Below are 19,059 nucleotides of genomic sequence, written 5' to 3' on the forward strand. Positions count from 1 at the left end.
ATTAAGTGCCTGGGTAGCATTAAACCCGGAAGCAGCACTAACCCTGCCATGCAACTCCCTGCTGTAATCATGCATGCTAATGCCTCAGCTTTACACAATCTCAGATTCAGAAACATTCAGCATAGCGAAACAGAACAAGAACACACACACAAAAAAAAACAATTTAAAGGAAAACTTGTGCAGACTGAAATCATTTCCTTTTCTGAGCTGTAACTGCATGTTCCAGTGAAGAATTTGGCAGTCAGTCAAGAAAAAGTATATGCAGAAGGACCCAGACAGAGAGGTTACGAGATGTCAGGCTCCAGTTCCACGGGCCTGAAATGAGGATGGCAGTTTCTTCTCAGAGCAGTCAGAAATTCCACAGAGCTCTGTAGAAATGCTTTACCGGACAATACAGAGGTCAAAAGGCAAGGGACAGGATGAGGGATTTGTATCAAGCTTTGTCCAAGAATCATAAGATAAATGCATTTTTTCAACTGTGCCATGACAGGTAAGTATATAACAGCTGAAGAAAAGGGCAAGAAAAAAAACCACAAGTATTGTTTTTTAACAAACAAAAGAATTAATAAATTCCAATTTCCTATGAATTGCTGTCCTGTGTCTCCTCTTTCTTCCATTTTCTTTAACTGCAGTAAACTTATGTTTCCATGAGGTCCAGAAAACACCTTGGGAGTTTCCTGCCATTTCCCTTCCTGCTTTTCCTTCCAGCAAGGAAGCTGGGCAGAGGGATGAGAACTGAATGCTCCTGGCTCTCTGTCCCAAAGGGAAGTGAAGTGGCTAACTTCTCTTTCCTCCACCCAGACAACAAGTTTCATGAAGTCTGCAGAAATCAGTTATCTCTGAGGCTTCTGCCTTACTGTCAAATACGATTGGCTGAGGTCATTAAAAATTAACAGAGGGACTTGACGGAGAGAGATTAACATAACCATTTTCTTTCTTTCAACCAGACTAAAGAAGAAAAAGTAATTACTGAGGTTACTTTTTTGGAGCAGGATGCTGAGAAAGGATAAGATCAGAAAATACTTATGATACAAAACAATACTGAAAAATCTCAAACTGATATGTCTCTAGCTGAAGAATCATATTCAGCTTCACCCTGAAGATCACCCAGTTCCAACCCCCCTGCCATGGGCAGGGACACCTCCCACTAGATCAGGCTGCCCAAGGCCACATCCAGCCTGGCCTTGAACAGCTCCAGGGATGTGACATCCACAACTTCTCTAGGCAACCTGTGCCAGATTTAAGAGATTAAATAAACAGATTGCACATGGAGATGAGCAATTAAACCATAAAATTTGTGGTATCCAGGGTTAAAATTCCTTAACCCGCAGATCAGAGGAATATGGGCGCATGTGAGACAAGTTCGTGGCTACAAAACAGGGCAGGAGGAACTGGGCAAAGCTTCTTCCTTGTAATCCCATGGTGCTCAGCAAAATTTATGTTCTCTGCTGCCCAGCTCAAACACTAACAAATGATGACAGAAAATCTTAAGAGTCGTAGAATGGTTTAGATTGGAAGGGATCTTAAAGATCATCCAGTTCCAACCCCCCTGCCATGGACAAGGACACCTCCCATTGGCTCAGGTTGTTCAAGCCCCATCCAACCTGGCTTTGAACACCTCCAGGGATGGGGCACCTGCAGCTTCCCTGGGCAAACTGTGCCGGTGCCTCACCATTCTCAGAGTGAAGAAGAAAACACAGCTTAATAAACAATGAATTAGGAACTTAGAAGTGAAAGAAAAAAAGCCAAGCAGAACTGCCTCACCCACAGGGCAAGCCAGGATATGAGCCCCACTGCCACCCACCCACCCATTTCTGGCAGGAGGAGTTGCTGCTCTCTCCTTTCTCCCTCTGTCTCCCACGCTCCATTCATTCCCCTAAAGCCTTGGGGCGGGGCCAGGGGTTGGGGCAGTGAAAGGCAGGGGGTGTCGTGGTGCCAGGGTGCCTGGCGCTGCTCTCCTCGGCGGCTCAGTGCCTTTGAAGGGACTGCTTAGTGCTGAGGGGAGGGAGGTTACAGAGGAGAAGCGAGGGGTGCCAAAACAACCACTGGAACAGCCCTGTTTGTGAAACGATAGGTGTGGTTTCTTACTCAAGAACAGAAATCTTCAGGCAGGGCTCGAGGATCATCTGAATGCAGATTCATAGATATAGAAACATAGAATGGTTTGGGTTGGAAAGGACTTTATGATCATCTAGTTCCAACTCCTGTGCCATGGGCAGGGACATCTCCTACTAGAGCAGGCTGCCCAAGGCCCCATCCAGCCTGGCCTTGAACACCTCCAGGGATGGGGCAGCCACAACTTCCCTGGGCAACCTGTGCCAGAGCCTCACCACCCTCAGCGTGAAGAAATTCCTCCTTATGTCTAGTCTAAATCTGCCCCCTTCCAGTTTATACCTGTTGCCGCTAGTCCTGTCACCAGAAGCCTTTATGAATAGCCCCTCTCCAGCTTTCCTGTAGGCCCCCTTCAGGTACTGAAAGTAGCTATAAGGTCTCCTCTGGGTCTTCTCTTCTCCAGGCTGAACAACCCCAACGCTCTCAGCCTGTCCTCGTAGGGAAGGTGCTCCAGCCCTTCAATTATCTTTGTAGCCCTCCTCTGGACCCATTCCAACAGCTCCACAACCTTCTTATGTTGAGGATTCCAGAACTAGGCACAACACTCCAGATGAGGCCTTACAAGAGAGGAACAGAGGGGCAGAATGATCTCTTTCAATTTAAATAGATTTATAGTTAAATAGACGGGGGCCTGAAGATGGACTTTGGATATGTGTTTTCCTGAGAGTTTGATGCCCCTTGTATAACAGCACAGACTTTCTTGGTGAACTTACTCTAAATATTTTCTAATCACTGAGGGGGATCTTTTCAGTGACATTAGTTTGTGATTTTCAGTGTGACAGCTTTCACAATTTCTGGTTTGTCTTCTGCTAAGGGTAGTTTAACAGTAAACATAGCAGGCACTTCTAGTATGCAACAATGTAAATATTCAGGCTGTTAGAGCAGGCTCATGCATTTGAGATACTCTTAAGATGCTTTTAAGAGCTATGACTGCACTCAAAAACTGAATCATAGAATCATACAATTGTTAGGCTGGAGAAGACCTTTGAGATCATCAACTCCAACTGAGGATCTATTCTGCAGAGAATCCAGAAGAATATTGCAACAATTTGTGTTATAAAATTCTGCTAGAAAGAGTTCTAATTCTCGGTCGTTGGCTTTAGCATCCACTCACTAGTAACTTGTAAATAAAAAATGAACCAAATAAAATAATGCCTTGATCTGGGAATCCCAGAGGAAAGGCACTAGTATAGTTCTCATTCATTAACATTCAGGAATTAAATAGAATTAAGATAAAACAATTTCCTTTTTGTGTCCTTATAGTTCTGCACTTTTGCCTAAAATGGCCAAGCAAAATTCTCCATCATTAACTGAAGTTCTAAAACAAGTTGCAGAGCAGCAGCATTCACAAGCATCAGAGATGGAAAAAAGCAAAACAGTTCTTTTCCAATTGCAGGTAATAACCTAATTCAGAGTAGTTTGATTAATTTGTTTTTTTGTTAGATGAGTAAGAATTCCCATGACAAGAGAAGCTGATGGTACCTAACTTTTTCTGTGTATTTACATTAAAATGTTCAGCTGTTCTGTTTCTGTATGTGACATTTAGGCTTGACAAAACTATGTCTATTATTACTTGCAAGGCTGAAACACAACTAAGACTGCATTAGAGCAGGTTTTAGCAGAAAATTTTAGGTTTTATTTGGAAAAGGCTCAAAAAAACACTGAAATATCAAACCCATGAGAACTCAATATAAAGTTAGAGCTCTTTGAATGTTTCATGGTGATTTCCTAAGAAATTAATGGATAAACAGGATTTAGAAAGCATCCTTTGTGGCAGATTTTCACCTGATTTAGCGTTTTTTCTTTGCATCTTTTTGATACAAAGTATTTTTTACTGTATATTTGAAGTGGGTGTCCTAAGTAGTCATTGAATACTGGCTTTATTTAGTAATAATTTGTAGAATACTGAATGCCTATAGTTTTTGTGAAGACTGTAATCATTTCTGTTCTGACCTCTCACAATATTAAGCTTTCAACTATTACTTAACATTTGAGATCAAATTTCTATTAAGAGACTTACATTTGAGTCTGAGGAAAGACACAGTAGCATCCAGGAGACTGCAAATGGAAATAGAAGACTTCCAATTATAACATCTCTGAATACCCCTACAATTGAAATGACTGTTTGAAATTTTGCACAAAGACAACTTCTCTGAAGGAGCAGTGAATACTCTTGTGCTTAGGAATGTCAGTTGACTGGCCACATCTTGCAAGAATTTCTCATAGTTATAAACTATCATTTCTCATAATGATATATTATCCCATAATACAGCCTGATGATGATGCAACAATTAATATGTAATCAAAAAATTTAAACAATGATATCAGTTTAAAAAAAAAACCACAGAACTTTAGAGCCTAGGTAATTAAGTTAGCTCATTTATTTTCTTCTTTGTGCACTTTTTCCTTTCAAAAAGGCCCAAACTCCAGGAAATTCCATACAAACATCAATGCCAACAAACCAGCAATGTTAAATAATTAGGAACCTAAAGGCAGAATGCAGAACTCCTTTTTCGTCTTTACATCTGTTCCCATGTGCACATGTTACAGAAGACATGGAGAACAATAATTTCCTTCCAAAATTGGAGATCTTTACTGTTAAGATCTTTTGCTTTTCTGCCCTCAGTAAATAGTGACTGTCACAGACAAAAATCCTGCTAAAACTGCAGCCCAAGATTTCCAAATTAAAAGTTAGGCAGAAAATTTCTGTTCTTAATGGTTAACAGTGTCTTGATCTGTTCTGGGCATTGAGTAAGAGATTTCATAGTGCTTATGTTGCTTGCATTAGGGAAAAGATAAGAAGTTACATCAGTTATGACTTAATATGCTACTGCTAGCTGTTATTTTGTGTGGGATTCGTAATAGCTAGCTTACATCACCTACAAGTCAGATGTTAAGCCCCTGTTAGTCATCTAGGCAACCTCGGTAGTCAACAGAGACAAACATTTCTGAGACAGCAATTCGGCACTCCCAACTCAGATGTCCTATGATGGATTGAAGTACTACTTCCTGGAGTTGTTCACTTCTCATCAGTGAGAAGATGTGAAGGCCTGTTTAGGACTAAATGCATATTTCTTAGAGGATTAAAATAGTTGGGATTAATCCTGTTCTTAAATGCTACTGTAAAGAAGGTGGATTAAAAACTTCAGTAGAACATGCTAGTTAAACTCCATCATCTCGAACACCCATCTATGTGTTTCAGTAGCTTTGTAAGTGATTTTTTAAATCATTAGTTATTTTTAGTTTGATTTGAACTTCACTAGATTACTTCTCTAAAAAAATTAGGATTGCATTTTATCTGTCAGGTCCTGTGTATCTTGCAAATACAAAGAATTTAAAGAAATTTCAATGATACTTTATTTCATATTTTAGACTCACTCTAAGAGGAGGAGTCTTGGACAATATTCTTACATTGTGCCTCTAAAATGATGATTTTAAGAAATGGAACTCTAATTATCTTCCATTCAAGCCACATTAAAAAAAGTGAAAAAGCAAATACCGTTGAATAAATATAAATTACAGAGTTCAACTAGATGCCTAGTATACTCTCAATAAATGTTCTAAACAGAACACTGGAATGTTTTACAGGCGAAGCTACAGGAACTAGAAAAAGAAATGGATTCTGTTATGTTAGAAACGAAGACAACAGAAAAGGAAATATATCTACAAGATGATGCCATAGAAGTGACAAAATATCACTGTGAAAATCTGGAGTCCCAAGTCAGAGCTCTATTTTCTGAAAATTTAAAGCTGAGGTGTGATATAGAAACAGTCCAAGAAGAATTTGAGATGACATTTGTGAGAAATAATGAATATCGGGAAAAAATAAAGGCTCATAAACAACTCTTTTGGGAGATGGAAAATAAAATGCCAGTTATGATTGAGCTTGCTAAAAAGAAAGCTGTTGTTGAAGAATTAAGGACAAAGAAAGAGGAGTTGATGTGTGATCTCCAAAATCCAGAAGGATCTGCTATAAAAGAAGTGCAGGTACTATATTTCCTGTTTCATTCATTTCCTTTTGAGTGAAATAATTCTGGCATAGTTTAACAAATATGTTTATTTTGTCAAATATGTTTATGGTTCATGGGGGACTGACTGTGACAAATATAGATAACTTACAATGCTAGATTAACTGAAGAAGCTTTAACTTCAGCATATGGTAAAAAAGATCATCAGCCATTCTTATCTATCTGTTATGGTAAAAGTCAGGTTCCTTCTATGTCATCAAATGAACTTGAGTATGAAAAAAATTATAAAGCTGTAAGTTAAACTATATCACTGCCAAACTCTTTGTAGCCTTCTTTGGGTTGTTGGATCAATTCACATGCATGTTTTTCAGAATTCTGTGGAATATCGCCATGTTGTTACATTTGTTCATGTAAAAGTCCAGTATTGTTTTAATTTTGCTCTCAGGTAACAAACTAGAGTTGATCTGTTTTCTAACAGGAGGCAGAATTGATGAGAGGGTGATAGAAAGAAGGAGAGATGAAAAGTATTCTTGTTTTGGTATTCTAGTCTAATGTCACTTTTATGTGACTCTAAATGCAATACTTATTAAAAGCTACCATGTAGGAATTTGTCACGACAAATCTTTATCAATCTATGAGCAAGCGCACCTATGAAATTGAAATCAGGTCACAGATTTCAATGCTAATGCAACTTATGTTATTGAAAATCTGGTGTTACTCTATTAATGTAAATTAAAGACAACTCAATTGCCTAAGCAAATCTTGAAATACTGATAAATAAATACTCATTAACATTTTATTTTCCCGTGAGAAAGAAAAATTGATCTCAAATATTACATTAGATATAATTTGATTTTGCAATAAATTCCATTTTAAACAAAATTAAGACTGCCAAAATGGGTTCATATTCCTATATTGTTGTAGTTGCTAGCATATTTCAGATTAAGACCGTACCTTCTTAAATACCTAAAAACGTTTTATAAATTATTTTATTAATTTTAATTTCAATTCTTAAATTATTATTTCATTATTATTAATGTGAAAGTGTTTCTTATAGAACTTTAACTCATCTCTATTAATGAAATGACACTTAAAATGTCACATTTTAAATAGGTTTAGTAGATGCACTGTGCAACTTTTTAAGGAGGGAATTTCTATATATTTCTACATCTGCAGGAAGAAATTACACTTCTAAAAACAGAAATCACAACACTGAAAGAGTTCATCAGTAAGAAAACAGATTTGCTAGAAGAAGAGAAAAAAATGCATTCTAAGCTTAGAAAAGAAATTGAGGTGAGTCATTTGAATAAAATATAATTATACTTCTGCTGACAGAGGGTAGATAATGCAAATTAAGTTTGAAGTACTTTATACACCATTGTACATTATTCAAGTATATACAGTAACAATGCTGTCTTAAATTCTTGATACTCACAGTCTTTTTAAAATTCAGAACTTGATTGCTATCATGAGAAAAACTGAAGTTAAGAACATTTTTTTGTTAAGTCTCTTAAGAAGGAGTTCAGCTGTGAACTTTTGGAATGATATTCTGAAAAGAAAGAGGTCACTGTATGGTAGTAAAGCAAAATGTGCAGTTTTTCATCTCTGTAATACTTTTGAAATACTCTCGGTTTCACTGCTGACTTGATTAATCATTACTTGTCTTGTGGTTCCTGGTAACTCTTCAGTGGTAACTGCACCAAGGAAATGGACTTCCCATGAATCTCCCTAATTTGAGCTGACACTAAATTAGGGATAACACAGCAGCTCCTAATTAGCTGCCAAGATAAAATTCTGATAAATAGTTAAACCCTTCTCTTTTTAAATAACTGAACTATACTTTATATTTTGTTCCTTACTAGAACACTTTGTACGTCTAGCTAGTTTTTAGTTTGAAAGTTTCACACCACTTATCTTGTTAGTTCAAATAAGTGCCACAAAATTTAATGACCAAATCTCGATAATATAAAGATTGACAGATCTAAGGTTAGCTCTATTGCCCATTTTAAAATAAGGGACAAAAAAAATATTTTTCATTTGATAAGGAAGAGCAGAGAATTTTTAAACTGAAAAGTAAAGCACAGTCTCTTTAGAATAGGTCTATGCTATTCAGCACCTGAGAAAATATTTTATTATCGAGGCAACATCCTCCTAAGAAAGTTGTCTAAAGTCAAAGTAAAATTAAACAATATAAAATAATGTTCTGGTCTATTATCTGAATCAATTTAATTAAATAGTGAAGGTTAGTCTGTTTTTCACTTGTTTGGATTATATAATATTTTTGTCTCAGAAGGAAGCAGGATTAAAAATGGAATCTTTCAGGATATCATTTTCTGTTAAGAGGTCTCCAGAAAGAAAAAGATTTTTTAATATAAAAAATGACAATGGACAAGCAGGGATACTAATAACCATCAGTCTTCATCACAACTCAGGAAAGGATACTCAAGCCAAGCAAGGGAATAAAGTGAGGTACTAGGCACATGGATGAAGTTCCGTTGAGCTGCAGTGGTGGGATTCACCCACAGGCTGCTGACGTCTGAATGTGGTTGCTTGAATGCAAGTGGCTACATGTGAGACAGAGTTATTCCCATTATAATCACTGGAGGAGTAGTCAGTCCAGCTGATATATTCCAGAGATCAATTCAGTTTGCCATATGTAGGTGTTTACGGTAAGGTGAACCACATAATCTGGTATTAGTTTTAGACATTATGCATTGGCTAGATTTCTATTGATCAAAACAGGAATGTAGACATGTGGGTCACACATACACCTCTAAAGCCAAGTGTCTTAACCTGCAGACTGACCCCAACTTAAGACCTCAGTTTCCATAATAATTTTTCTTACATATTGTGTGGATTATCAGTTTCTAGCAGTGCATTATCAAAAAGTAACTGGCCTCCTTATAACCTCATGAAGTTCAACAAGGCCAAGTGCAAGGTCCTGCATCTGGGTTGAGGCAGTCCCCAGTACCAATACAGGCTGGGTGATGAATTGTTTGAGAGCAGACCTTTGATGAAGGACTTTAAAATTGGGCATGAGTTGGCAATGTGTGCTCACAGTCCAGAAGGCCAACCCTATCCTGGCCATATTATGGCTGGACTAGATGATCCAGTGGGTCTTTTCCAATCTAATGATTCTATGATTCTATGATATCCTGGGCTGCATAAAAAGTAGTATGGCCAACAGATTAAGAGAGGTGATTCTGCCCCAACTACTCTGCTCTGTGGTGCCATCTGGAGTATTGTGTCCAACTCCGGAGCCCTCAGCATGGGAAAAATACGGACTTGTTGGACCGGGTCCCGAGGAGGTCTGTAAAAATCATCAGAGGGATGGAGCACCTCTCTGTTCAAGAAAGGCTGACAGAGTTGGGGTTGTTCACCCTGGAGAAGACAAGGCTCCAGGGAGAACTTATAGCAGCCTTTCAATATGTATAGGAGGCTTATAAGAAAGACAAGAATAGACTCTCTCCCAGAGCATTTACAGGAGATCAAGGGGGAAACAGCTTTAAACTAAAAGAGGGTAGATTCATTATAAATATAAGAAAGAATTTTTTTCCAATGATAGTGGTGAAACACTGGAACAGGTTGCCTAGAGAGGTGGTAGATGCCCCATCCCTGTAAACACTCAAGGTCAGGTCGAATGGGGCTCTGAGCAACCAAATCTCATTGTAAATGGTCCTGCTCATTGCAAGGGAGTTGCACTAGATGACCTTTAAGGGTCTCTCAAATCCAAACTATTCTATGATTAATAAGTTTGCAAAGAGTATGTGAGCTCCCAGGTTTCTGAATCTCCAGATGCAAGCAAATCATTGTGTCTAACTAATGACTTTGTTGCTGTAGGACTCTGGAGCCTTCATTCAGCAATGATTGAAAGTACTCATATGTCTGCCCCTACACTTAAATGCCTACAGAATTTCTGTTCAAGCTTTGTTAATGGCTAAACTGGCAGTCAGACAGAATGGACTGATTGTCACAGCCCTGGTACTCCCACTGTGCCTCAGTGCTATTTCAGGTTTCCCAGAAAGATTTATCTAACAAGAGCATTCTGCAGGAATGTAATTCATAATGCCTTTCTAAAGCAGCTGAATTCTGTAAAGTTAAAACATTATTGATGAAATGTTCTTCTGCAAGGAAATTTCTGCCTAAGTTTTTACTTTTTTTCCAAGGAAAGTCAATGATCTGACATTGCTAATTAACAAACACTACAATTAATTCAGAATTGGGATGCTTCTCATAAGGCAGGGTACTGATGGACTTTTAAGGCAGCTTGTAGACCTTGTCCCACTCCATTTCCTGAGCACCAGACCCACCACCCATTTCTTGAAGAGAGTGGAGGTGGTTACAGAATCACAGAATTGTTTAGGTTGGAAAAGATGTTTAAGCTGTAAAAGTAACACTGCCAGGTTTGCCACTAAATCCTGCCTCTACCTGTGTAGGGAGAAGGCTTCAGTCATAAAGACTAATTCAAGACAACCAAATTAAAATAAAATAGATTGTAATATAAAAATAATAAAAGAAAGAAAGCATAAAAGGCTCTGTTCTCTTGCTAGCCTCTTTCCCCAAGACCAGGATGTGGCTGTATTGTTCTTCACAGATGCTTGTCTGTCCTGTTCTTGAAGGACTGCAGGGCTGGGGATTCCACAAGTGCCCAGGCAATTTTTTTCTAATAGGTACCTTACATGTACACAAATCACAGTAAAAAGAGCAATGTTCCCTTTCCTGTTTGTCCAATAAGCATGTTAGTGCTTTCCGCCTTAGCAAATGTGCCAGATGGTTCCATGATGCTAGAAACACATTTCTGGAAAAGATAATATTCATCATAGATGTTTCAGTGTCATACAACACAGTCCTAGTGATGCTCAGATCCTGCAAGCACTCATTCAGAGGAATGAATCTGACAGCATCCCTCAAAAAGTTGTGAAGGATTATAGAGGAGAAATAGGCAATATGAAGAAACACAACCCATCACCAGTAAAAGAAGTCAGTGTAATTTATAAAACCTTAGTGAGGAAGTTAGTTATACATGAAATTTAGGCAGCAGGACTCACAGGAAGTCACTGGCAATGCTGTAGTCCTCAGTCAGCTGCACGCCATCATGTGTTAGATGCAGTGTAATAATATTTCAATAAGCTGACACAGAGTGATTATGTATTACTACTCATACGCCATGCAAACTGAGGTAAGTAAGCCTACATTTTTATTAAGGGAATACCCATTATTTCCACTTTTATTAAAATGAATGTTTCATGCTTTTATATTTCACAATGCAAATCTTCAGAGGATTGTCCACAGCAGCCATTCTTCTCCAAATAAGGTACCAACAGGGGCAAAGTTGATACAGTACTGCATTGCCATAGTATTGCCCTTCTAGAAAAAAAAAAAAACTTTTTAAGTGCAGTGCAGCAGTGAAAAGGCTACTACAGCCATTTAGGTAACCTCATTTGTGTTCTAATTTATAATGAAACACACTTGTCAAAGGCTGAAAATTTCTTCGTTTCTCACTTTTCACTCTGGAGCCTGAAATCTCCCGTAACAAAGTATCACCACAGCTGAGATGCTGACTCTTTGAGTGAGATTTACTTTGTTAAATTTTAGACATCTGCAGAGGAGATAACCACAATGAACTCATCACTTACGCTTTCAGTGGGACAGAGCTTTTCTTCACAAGTGGAAAAGAGAAGCATGACTCATATTGACCTAAAGCAGATATCTGTAATGTGTCAGATGAATGGCCTCCTGGATGTCTTCCTGTCCCTTCAGTAGCTGTAAAGTGAACACAGAATAACTTAGTCAAATGTCAGAATCTGTACTTAAACAAAGTTAGGTGAGCTGAACCCAGCTCTTTGAATAGTTTTACTTGAAAGAAATTTTGAAGTGAATTTTATTATGTTTTACTAGGTACAGAATAAAAGATATGATGCTATTTTAAAGCGTTTGCATTGCCAACTGAACAAACTCCATTCAAATAAAAGACAATGGCACTGGAATATTCAGCAGCTGGAGAAGAAGGCAGCAGAACTAAGAAACTGTCTTGCAGCAGCTGAGTTACAAAGTGGCATATAAACCAAATCTGACAAAGCTACAATATGGGTAATCTTTTACAAAGAGGGTGGTTTGTTGGGTTTTTTTTTTCTGGAAATGCTACAGATAGTAAAGTAAAGCTCAATCTGTAACGCTTTGAATAACTGGTTTGTTGGGTTTTTTTGGGGTTTTTTTTTTTGGTCTGTTTTTTTTTTATTTTTTTTAATTTTTTTTTTTACTGTAGCCAGAGGCTGTTCAGGAAGAAAGTTATTAATATTTCCAGGTGTTTTCAAAATATGTGCCAGTTTTATCTAAAACGACATTTGAAATCAACCAAAAAGAGTTGAGGAGTTCCTTTTTATCTTTATTAGATCTCTGAAGATTGAGATCTATATTGTTTCTTCCCACAGAGAAATTGCTAATGATGTATATTTGCATTCCTGGGATACCAAAATTCCAGATCTTTTATCCACATCCCTTTTTATTGCATCTTACTTAGGAAGCCTGGAAGCTCTGCTGGCCTGTGTTTTGCAGTGTAGAAAATACGTATAGATGATGTTACAGCCTGTTTGCCCTATATCTGCCAGGATGTCCTAGAATGGGGAACAAGGACAACATAGGCTTTCCATCTATAAAAGGCTTAGGAATAAGTAAGTACACTCAGAATTGAGCTTCAAAGAATCCGACTTCAGCTCGTCTAATATATGTTAGTGAAGAGGAATGAATAGGTGAAGAGAAGACTGCATCTGAACAGCTTTTGAAATGGATCAGTTTGCCCTCTAGAAAGAGGAACGCACTGTAGATAATTGATTCTAGAGGAACTGACTGCATAGAGAACCTTAACTAGTACTAGCCCTCTAACGTCTTACTGCTTAAAGTTCAGTAAGATGATTCTTAACATAAATGACCGTCTATCAAAAATTCTTGATAAAATAATAGTGAAGAGTAGACATTTTCCTTTGCCACCTATGTATTATGTGCTTAACATTTGAGGAATTTACAGAATTTTCTCTATTCTTACACTTAATGTAATGGTTCTGACCAGACATAACCTGTTAGATTTATCTGTTTTATGGAAGTAGCTTTTTAGTTGAGCTGTTGTCTTGAATTTACACTTATCTTTATTCCTGAATATAACATGAAGATTTTAGCAAACTGAGTATTTATTGTGGAAATTGTTAAACTGCCTGTGCGTTGTTAGCTTAGAAAAGCCAAGTTTAAAATGCAATGCTGTTATTAATTGTGTTAGAACATTAATGTATTCATGTATATTTACATTTCCCAGAATCTGTTATTTCACTTAATATAAAGATATTTTAAGCAGTATGCTGACTCATGAGGACTTTCTCTCACCATTGTTAGACTCTTCGGTTTGTTTGGGATAGTCTTTTTCCTTTGTGAGAGTATAAACCAGGCTACTTTCATTAAAACAAAAATGTAGACATGAAGACCTTAGTATCCTGTGCTATAGCAATAGTAACGTAATACATATTATTTGCTGGGTCAAAACTTTTCTAACTGAATTTATTTGAAAAGAAGACAAAGAAAGACATTTTAAAACTAATGCCTAATCTTCACTACTTTTCTGTTCTGAAATAACTCATGTTTATTGCTCACTACTCCAGAAAGCACCAATAGAACATTGAGTCTCATCGAGTATATAGTACATTAGCATAACTTTAAAACTTTGTTCCTACACACAGCAAAACAGATGTATCTGATGCATGTGTATCTTCTAGACAGGGACACAAACTAGAAAAACTGGAAAATCTACTGTGTTGTTGATAGTTTCCGTGATTAACTGCTCTTCTTTGGTTTTGCATGATTTCTAATTTCAATTTATTCAGCCATCTGGTGAAATGAGTGCATTTTAGATCAGCTATTTCCTCTCTCTAAAGATACTTATGCACTTTCTTCTTGCTGACTTAAATAGATTAAGCCTTCCAAAGTTATCGACTGTCAGATCTGACTGAGAAATTTAGCTCAATGTATCCCCCCAAAAGCAGTACAACACCCAAAATTCTCAGGGTATTAAGACTGCGTGCCCTTAAATATACCTTTTACCACTGATATTGTCATGTTTTCATATTTAATTTCTAGTTGTTTCTGAACTGCAACAATTAATGCATCAAGATACGTTTTGTATCAGCTATACAAATCACTTCAACCAAATTTACTTTGACACTTACTACCATGGTTATGATATCACAATTTAAACTTGCACTTTATTACTGGTTGAAAACAAATCTAGCAAACAATCCAAACCTTCTCATGCAACAAAGCCATCACACCTTTATTTCTCTGTCTGACCAATGATGATTGTTCATAATTACTCTGGATATTACAGCAGTTTATACGTATCAACTTATACGTATCAACACATGTACACCATGATTCACTCACATCAGTTAAATACCTTGGCCCTACATTTTCCTTGTTCCTTTTCATAAAACTCAGTAAGCTTCATTATCTCATGTTACTTTTATGGTTGTTTTATACATGTTTTGAAATTGTTTAATATAATTTAATAAAGGTGAATACAATGTAATGCTCCTGCTAGTGCTATATGTAGGGGAAATATTCCCTTCTCCCATGCAACGGCCTTCCTATCATCCAGGGCCTAAGCTGTCTAATACCTCTTTTTCTCTGCACTTTGGAAGAGAGCCCATGTTCTTGCCCACTGGAGCCCTTGACCCTTTCAAGGGATTTCAGCTATCAAAGGTGCAAAGGTGTAGTCCTCCTTTTTCCCCCTGTATAAAACATGCTTTTTCAATATACATCTTTAAATGGACTAAGCTTACCGCAACTGTGTTTCAAATACTCTGCTAGCTACAGAGGATTCCCCTACATGTGGTAACAGATGAGTTCTAAACCTAAAAGATCCCAGGCCTGTGATTCCCTCCAGTTCATGTCCCAGTTTTCTCAAGAAGAAACTCAGCTGTGCAGGCCAGAAAGCAGCTGCTCCATGGTTTATCTGTATCCACATATGAATGGTGGAACCTTTGGGAATGAAAGTACACCTCAGCTTCTCAGATTTCCTGCCACAAAATGTAGCTATAGTTCTAGTATTTAATGTGTGTCCATGCTACGTATAACTGTTCTGCTCTGATTTAATTAAGAAATTGTGCTAGAACAAAGTTTAGTTTGAATTGCATATCAAAGGAAATTACTGGTATTGATCATAATACCAATACCTGTGGAAATCTATTGTAAATACCCCCTTCATATATTGGTATTTCTTTAACAGTTATCTGTGGAAATGTCTTAGCTAGTCCTTAACCCATTTAATTAATATTTATGGTTTACTGACAATATAGAATATCATCAGTTTAATACAAATGTTGTTTAGTATGAAGTTCACCATGTCACAAAAAGTGTTCCATCTCTGATATAATTGTTAAAAGATGTACTCTCAGGGTACTGCCATCCCGCATCACTGTCCTAGTTAATTATAATCTCTCAACACAGATAAACATACTATTTGTGTGTTTAACCCAACTGACTTAACAACTGAGTTGATTCACTTCTAACCTTTGAAGCTTTGTTTGTCCTCAGTCCCGACCAAACTTGTAGAAGTTTAGTCACTGAGTACATCCGAAATCTGTATTCAGTTGTTTCATGTGCTAAACACCACGTTTTACAGGATCAAATGCATTTTGCACACTTCTGATTAAACAGAACTTTATATCATAAAATATTTACATATTTTCCCAGGTGCAGCATTTCAAATTTAGCATTCAACATTTAACAGATAATAAATACAAGAAAGGCATAAACATTTTATTAGTGAATTGCAGTTAATTGGAGAAAACCTCATCTGGGAAAAAACTCAACTGAAACAAGGAAATGTAAATTACTGCTTTCTCTAAGCTATCAGCATTCCGTATAACAAACAAAGAAATGTAATGTATGTAGCTTTTTATAAAAATGTTTAATTCCAACAAATCTTTGGAACCTGCTGAGGCCGATTTTTCTTGGTACAATGTTGAACAGTAGTAGGTTGATGTCAGGGCATTTTTTTTCTCTTAGAACGATCTCTGAATTTCCGTGAATAACTCAGAGAATGCACTTCATATTCTTATAACATGAGGCTCTCCCAGCTGCCAGTGGAGATTGGTGCTGCCAAATCCATATCAGTAATTTCTGAGCGTGGCTGTGGGGCTAAAAATTTATGGCTTCAGCATTCTGTAGGCAACAGGAGGAGAAGTGACTCCCCACTCTGGACAGCAAAACAGACAGTGAGCAGCAGTGCACGTGTAAAGAAATAAGAATGTGAAAATGTAGCAACCGAGTGCTACTCACCACTTAGCAAAAGTTCGAAGCACAGGAAACTGGATTTATTGCAACAATACACTCTAAATGAGTCAGAATGATCCACACTCAACAAGGAAACATGCAGCCATTGGATCACCTCATGTGATACAGTAAATGGGTGCTAAAGGGAAGGATTTCTCCATTTTGTAAACTGACACTTTATACGAAACCCTTTTAAACAACCCAACAAATTCAGATGCTGAAGGAGAGGAAATGCGTCAGATAATGCAGACATACCTGCTAAGATCTTTGCTCTCATTAGTGCTGCATGTGATACACAACAGAAGAGGGAAGGTGAGCTGGGGATAGACATTAGTATTATGCTTCTTTGCCTCTGTTGCAGAATTTGCTTCAACCTCAGGAGAGTCATTTGCAGAGAGCCATGTGCTTGAGTATGACAGTAATTCATGCTATGCTACTATGGTTCATACGTGCTACTTCAGACGAAGAAGAAATTGTGGTCACATCATGCATCCATGTTATGTCATGTCACTGAGGGTGAAAAAAGTTTTCAGAACTCTTACCCGATTTTCTGAAACGCACAAATATACCCTTATCAAAGTAATTATTAGATTCTTTGTTAAAATGCAGCTGTAGCATGTAGCTCTGAGTCATGTTGAGGCAGTGACTTCTTGAGGAATTCCAAGCAGTACTGAAATATTTTTCTTTTAATTATCTACTTTGCAGGAGGAAAACACTTTTTCAGGGCAATGTTAAGGCAGTGCAATGAACTGCCTCGGAAACACGGATTGAACAAAACCAGTTCATGGCCTGATTTTAGCCAACTCTTTCAGTTGGCTTTTCCTAGCATTTAGAGGAAGCAATATTTAGTGACATAACAAGACAAATGAGAAAAAATAAAACCCACAAACTGCAAAGGACAAAGCAAGATAAACAAAGAAAATCTCTACCCTCCATATCCCAAAAAGAAAGGTAATTGCACTGCACATTCCCAGTCTGGATGAAAGCAGAAAGAAGAGATAGCTTTAGCATGTTACTAAATATAATTCTGGTTGAGAATGGTTGCTACAATGAGCAAAGGACAGTGCTATGTGTTGAAAAGAGATTTCTCCTGGCAGGAAATTACATGAGTGTCTACATTTTCTAGTAGCTTTTTAGTTTAACATATTCTGGTTTTACACAATCCACTAAAATTCTCTCTAAGTTTTTACAAGAGCCCCAAGCTTCTTAATCTCTCATTTTATTATAAATATTGTATACTATATAGTCAATACTTATTGACTAAACGTCACCCAAAAGCTTCAGTGTTTTTCTATCATCTACACATTAAATGGATTAATATAACGTAGATTCCTTGCAGTGTTTTTAACAAAGTTATGAACACTTTTCTGGAGTGAAACTAGCACTGACAGGTCGAAATGCAGTTGCTTTCTTCCCTGTTGACAGTAAAGTCTAATAGTTCCCTCTAGTGTTGAGATATGTTTTTACATTGAAAAGCACTTTTCATACTTGTTTCATTTTGAAGATCAATACTTGTGAGCGTAGCTAATATTTCTACAGAACATAATGAATACTCCTAAGTGATATTTTATTTCTAAAATGGCAGGATGAAAAGGGGATGCTGAGAATTCTGACTAACTGTTACAACTACAAACAACAACTGGAGGATTCCTAGTATCATACCATGGTTTGGGTTGGAAGGGAACTTTAAAGGTCATCTAGTCCACTCCCCTTGCAGTAAGCAGGGACACCTTCCAATAGATCAGATTGCTCAGTCCCATCCTGTCTGACCTTGAATGTTTCCAGGGGTGGGGCATCTACCCCTTCTGGGCAACCTTTCCAGTGTTTCACTACCGTCGCTGTAGAAAATATCTTCCTTATAGTCTACCCTCTTTCAGGTTAAGACCATTACCCCTTGTCCTTTTGCAACAGATCCTGCTAAAAAAATTGTTACCATATTTCTTACATGCCCCCTTTAAGTACTGAAGGCTTGGAAGCTTGAAAAACTTTTCAAATATCATGGAGAGTCGCTTGGCAACCACATCAGCCTATTCCCTCAGGATTCTGGGATGCATCTCATTAAGTCCCATAGATGGATAAGAAATTGGTTGGATGATCACACCCGGACAGTAAGAGTCGATGGCTCAATGTCCAGATAGAGATCAGTGACAAGTGGTGTCCCTCGGGGTTCTTTTCTGGGACAAGTGTTGTTTAATATCTTCATCAATTCCATAAATAATGGGATTGAATGCACCCTCAGCAAGCTTGCTGAGGACAGCCCTGATGGACAGGATGCCATCCAGAGGAACCTTAGAATCATAGAATCACTAGGTCGGAAGGGACCCACTGGGTCATCGAGTCCAACTGTTCCTAACATTCCCTAAACCATGTCCCTCAACACCTCATCCACCCGTCCCTTAAACACCTCCAGGGAAGGTGACTCAACCACCTCCCTGGGCAGCCTCTGACAGTGCCCAATGACCCTTTCTGTGAAATTTTTTTTTTTCTGATGTGCAGCCTGAACGTCCCCTGGCGCAGCTTGAGGCCATTCCCTCTTGTCCTGTCCCCTGTCACTTGGGAGAAGAGGCCAGCTCCCTCCTCTCCACAACCTCCTATCAGGTAGTTGTAGAGAGTAATAAGGTCTCCCCTCAGCCTCCTCTTCTCCAGGCTAAACAACCCCAGT

The 19,059-nt window shown here is 37.8% G+C and overlaps 1 protein-coding gene across 1 annotated transcript; it reads left to right on the forward strand.

The window, feature by feature from the left end:
• The first annotated feature begins 3,382 nt into the window (after positions 1-3,382).
• On the forward strand, positions 3,383-12,143 carry CCDC122 (coiled-coil domain containing 122). Its single transcript, XM_009557793.2, has 4 exons — positions 3,383-3,508; positions 5,701-6,099; positions 7,257-7,373; positions 11,979-12,143. Exons 1-4 carry the CDS (start codon positions 3,395-3,397, stop codon positions 12,141-12,143), a joined length of 795 nt encoding a protein of 264 aa, XP_009556088.2. The 5' UTR covers positions 3,383-3,394.
• Positions 12,144-19,059: the final 6,916 nt, after the last annotated feature.

This window comes from Cuculus canorus, chromosome 1 (assembly GCF_017976375.1).
Source record: "Cuculus canorus isolate bCucCan1 chromosome 1, bCucCan1.pri, whole genome shotgun sequence".
Classification (NCBI taxonomy): Eukaryota; Metazoa; Chordata; class Aves; order Cuculiformes; family Cuculidae; genus Cuculus; species Cuculus canorus.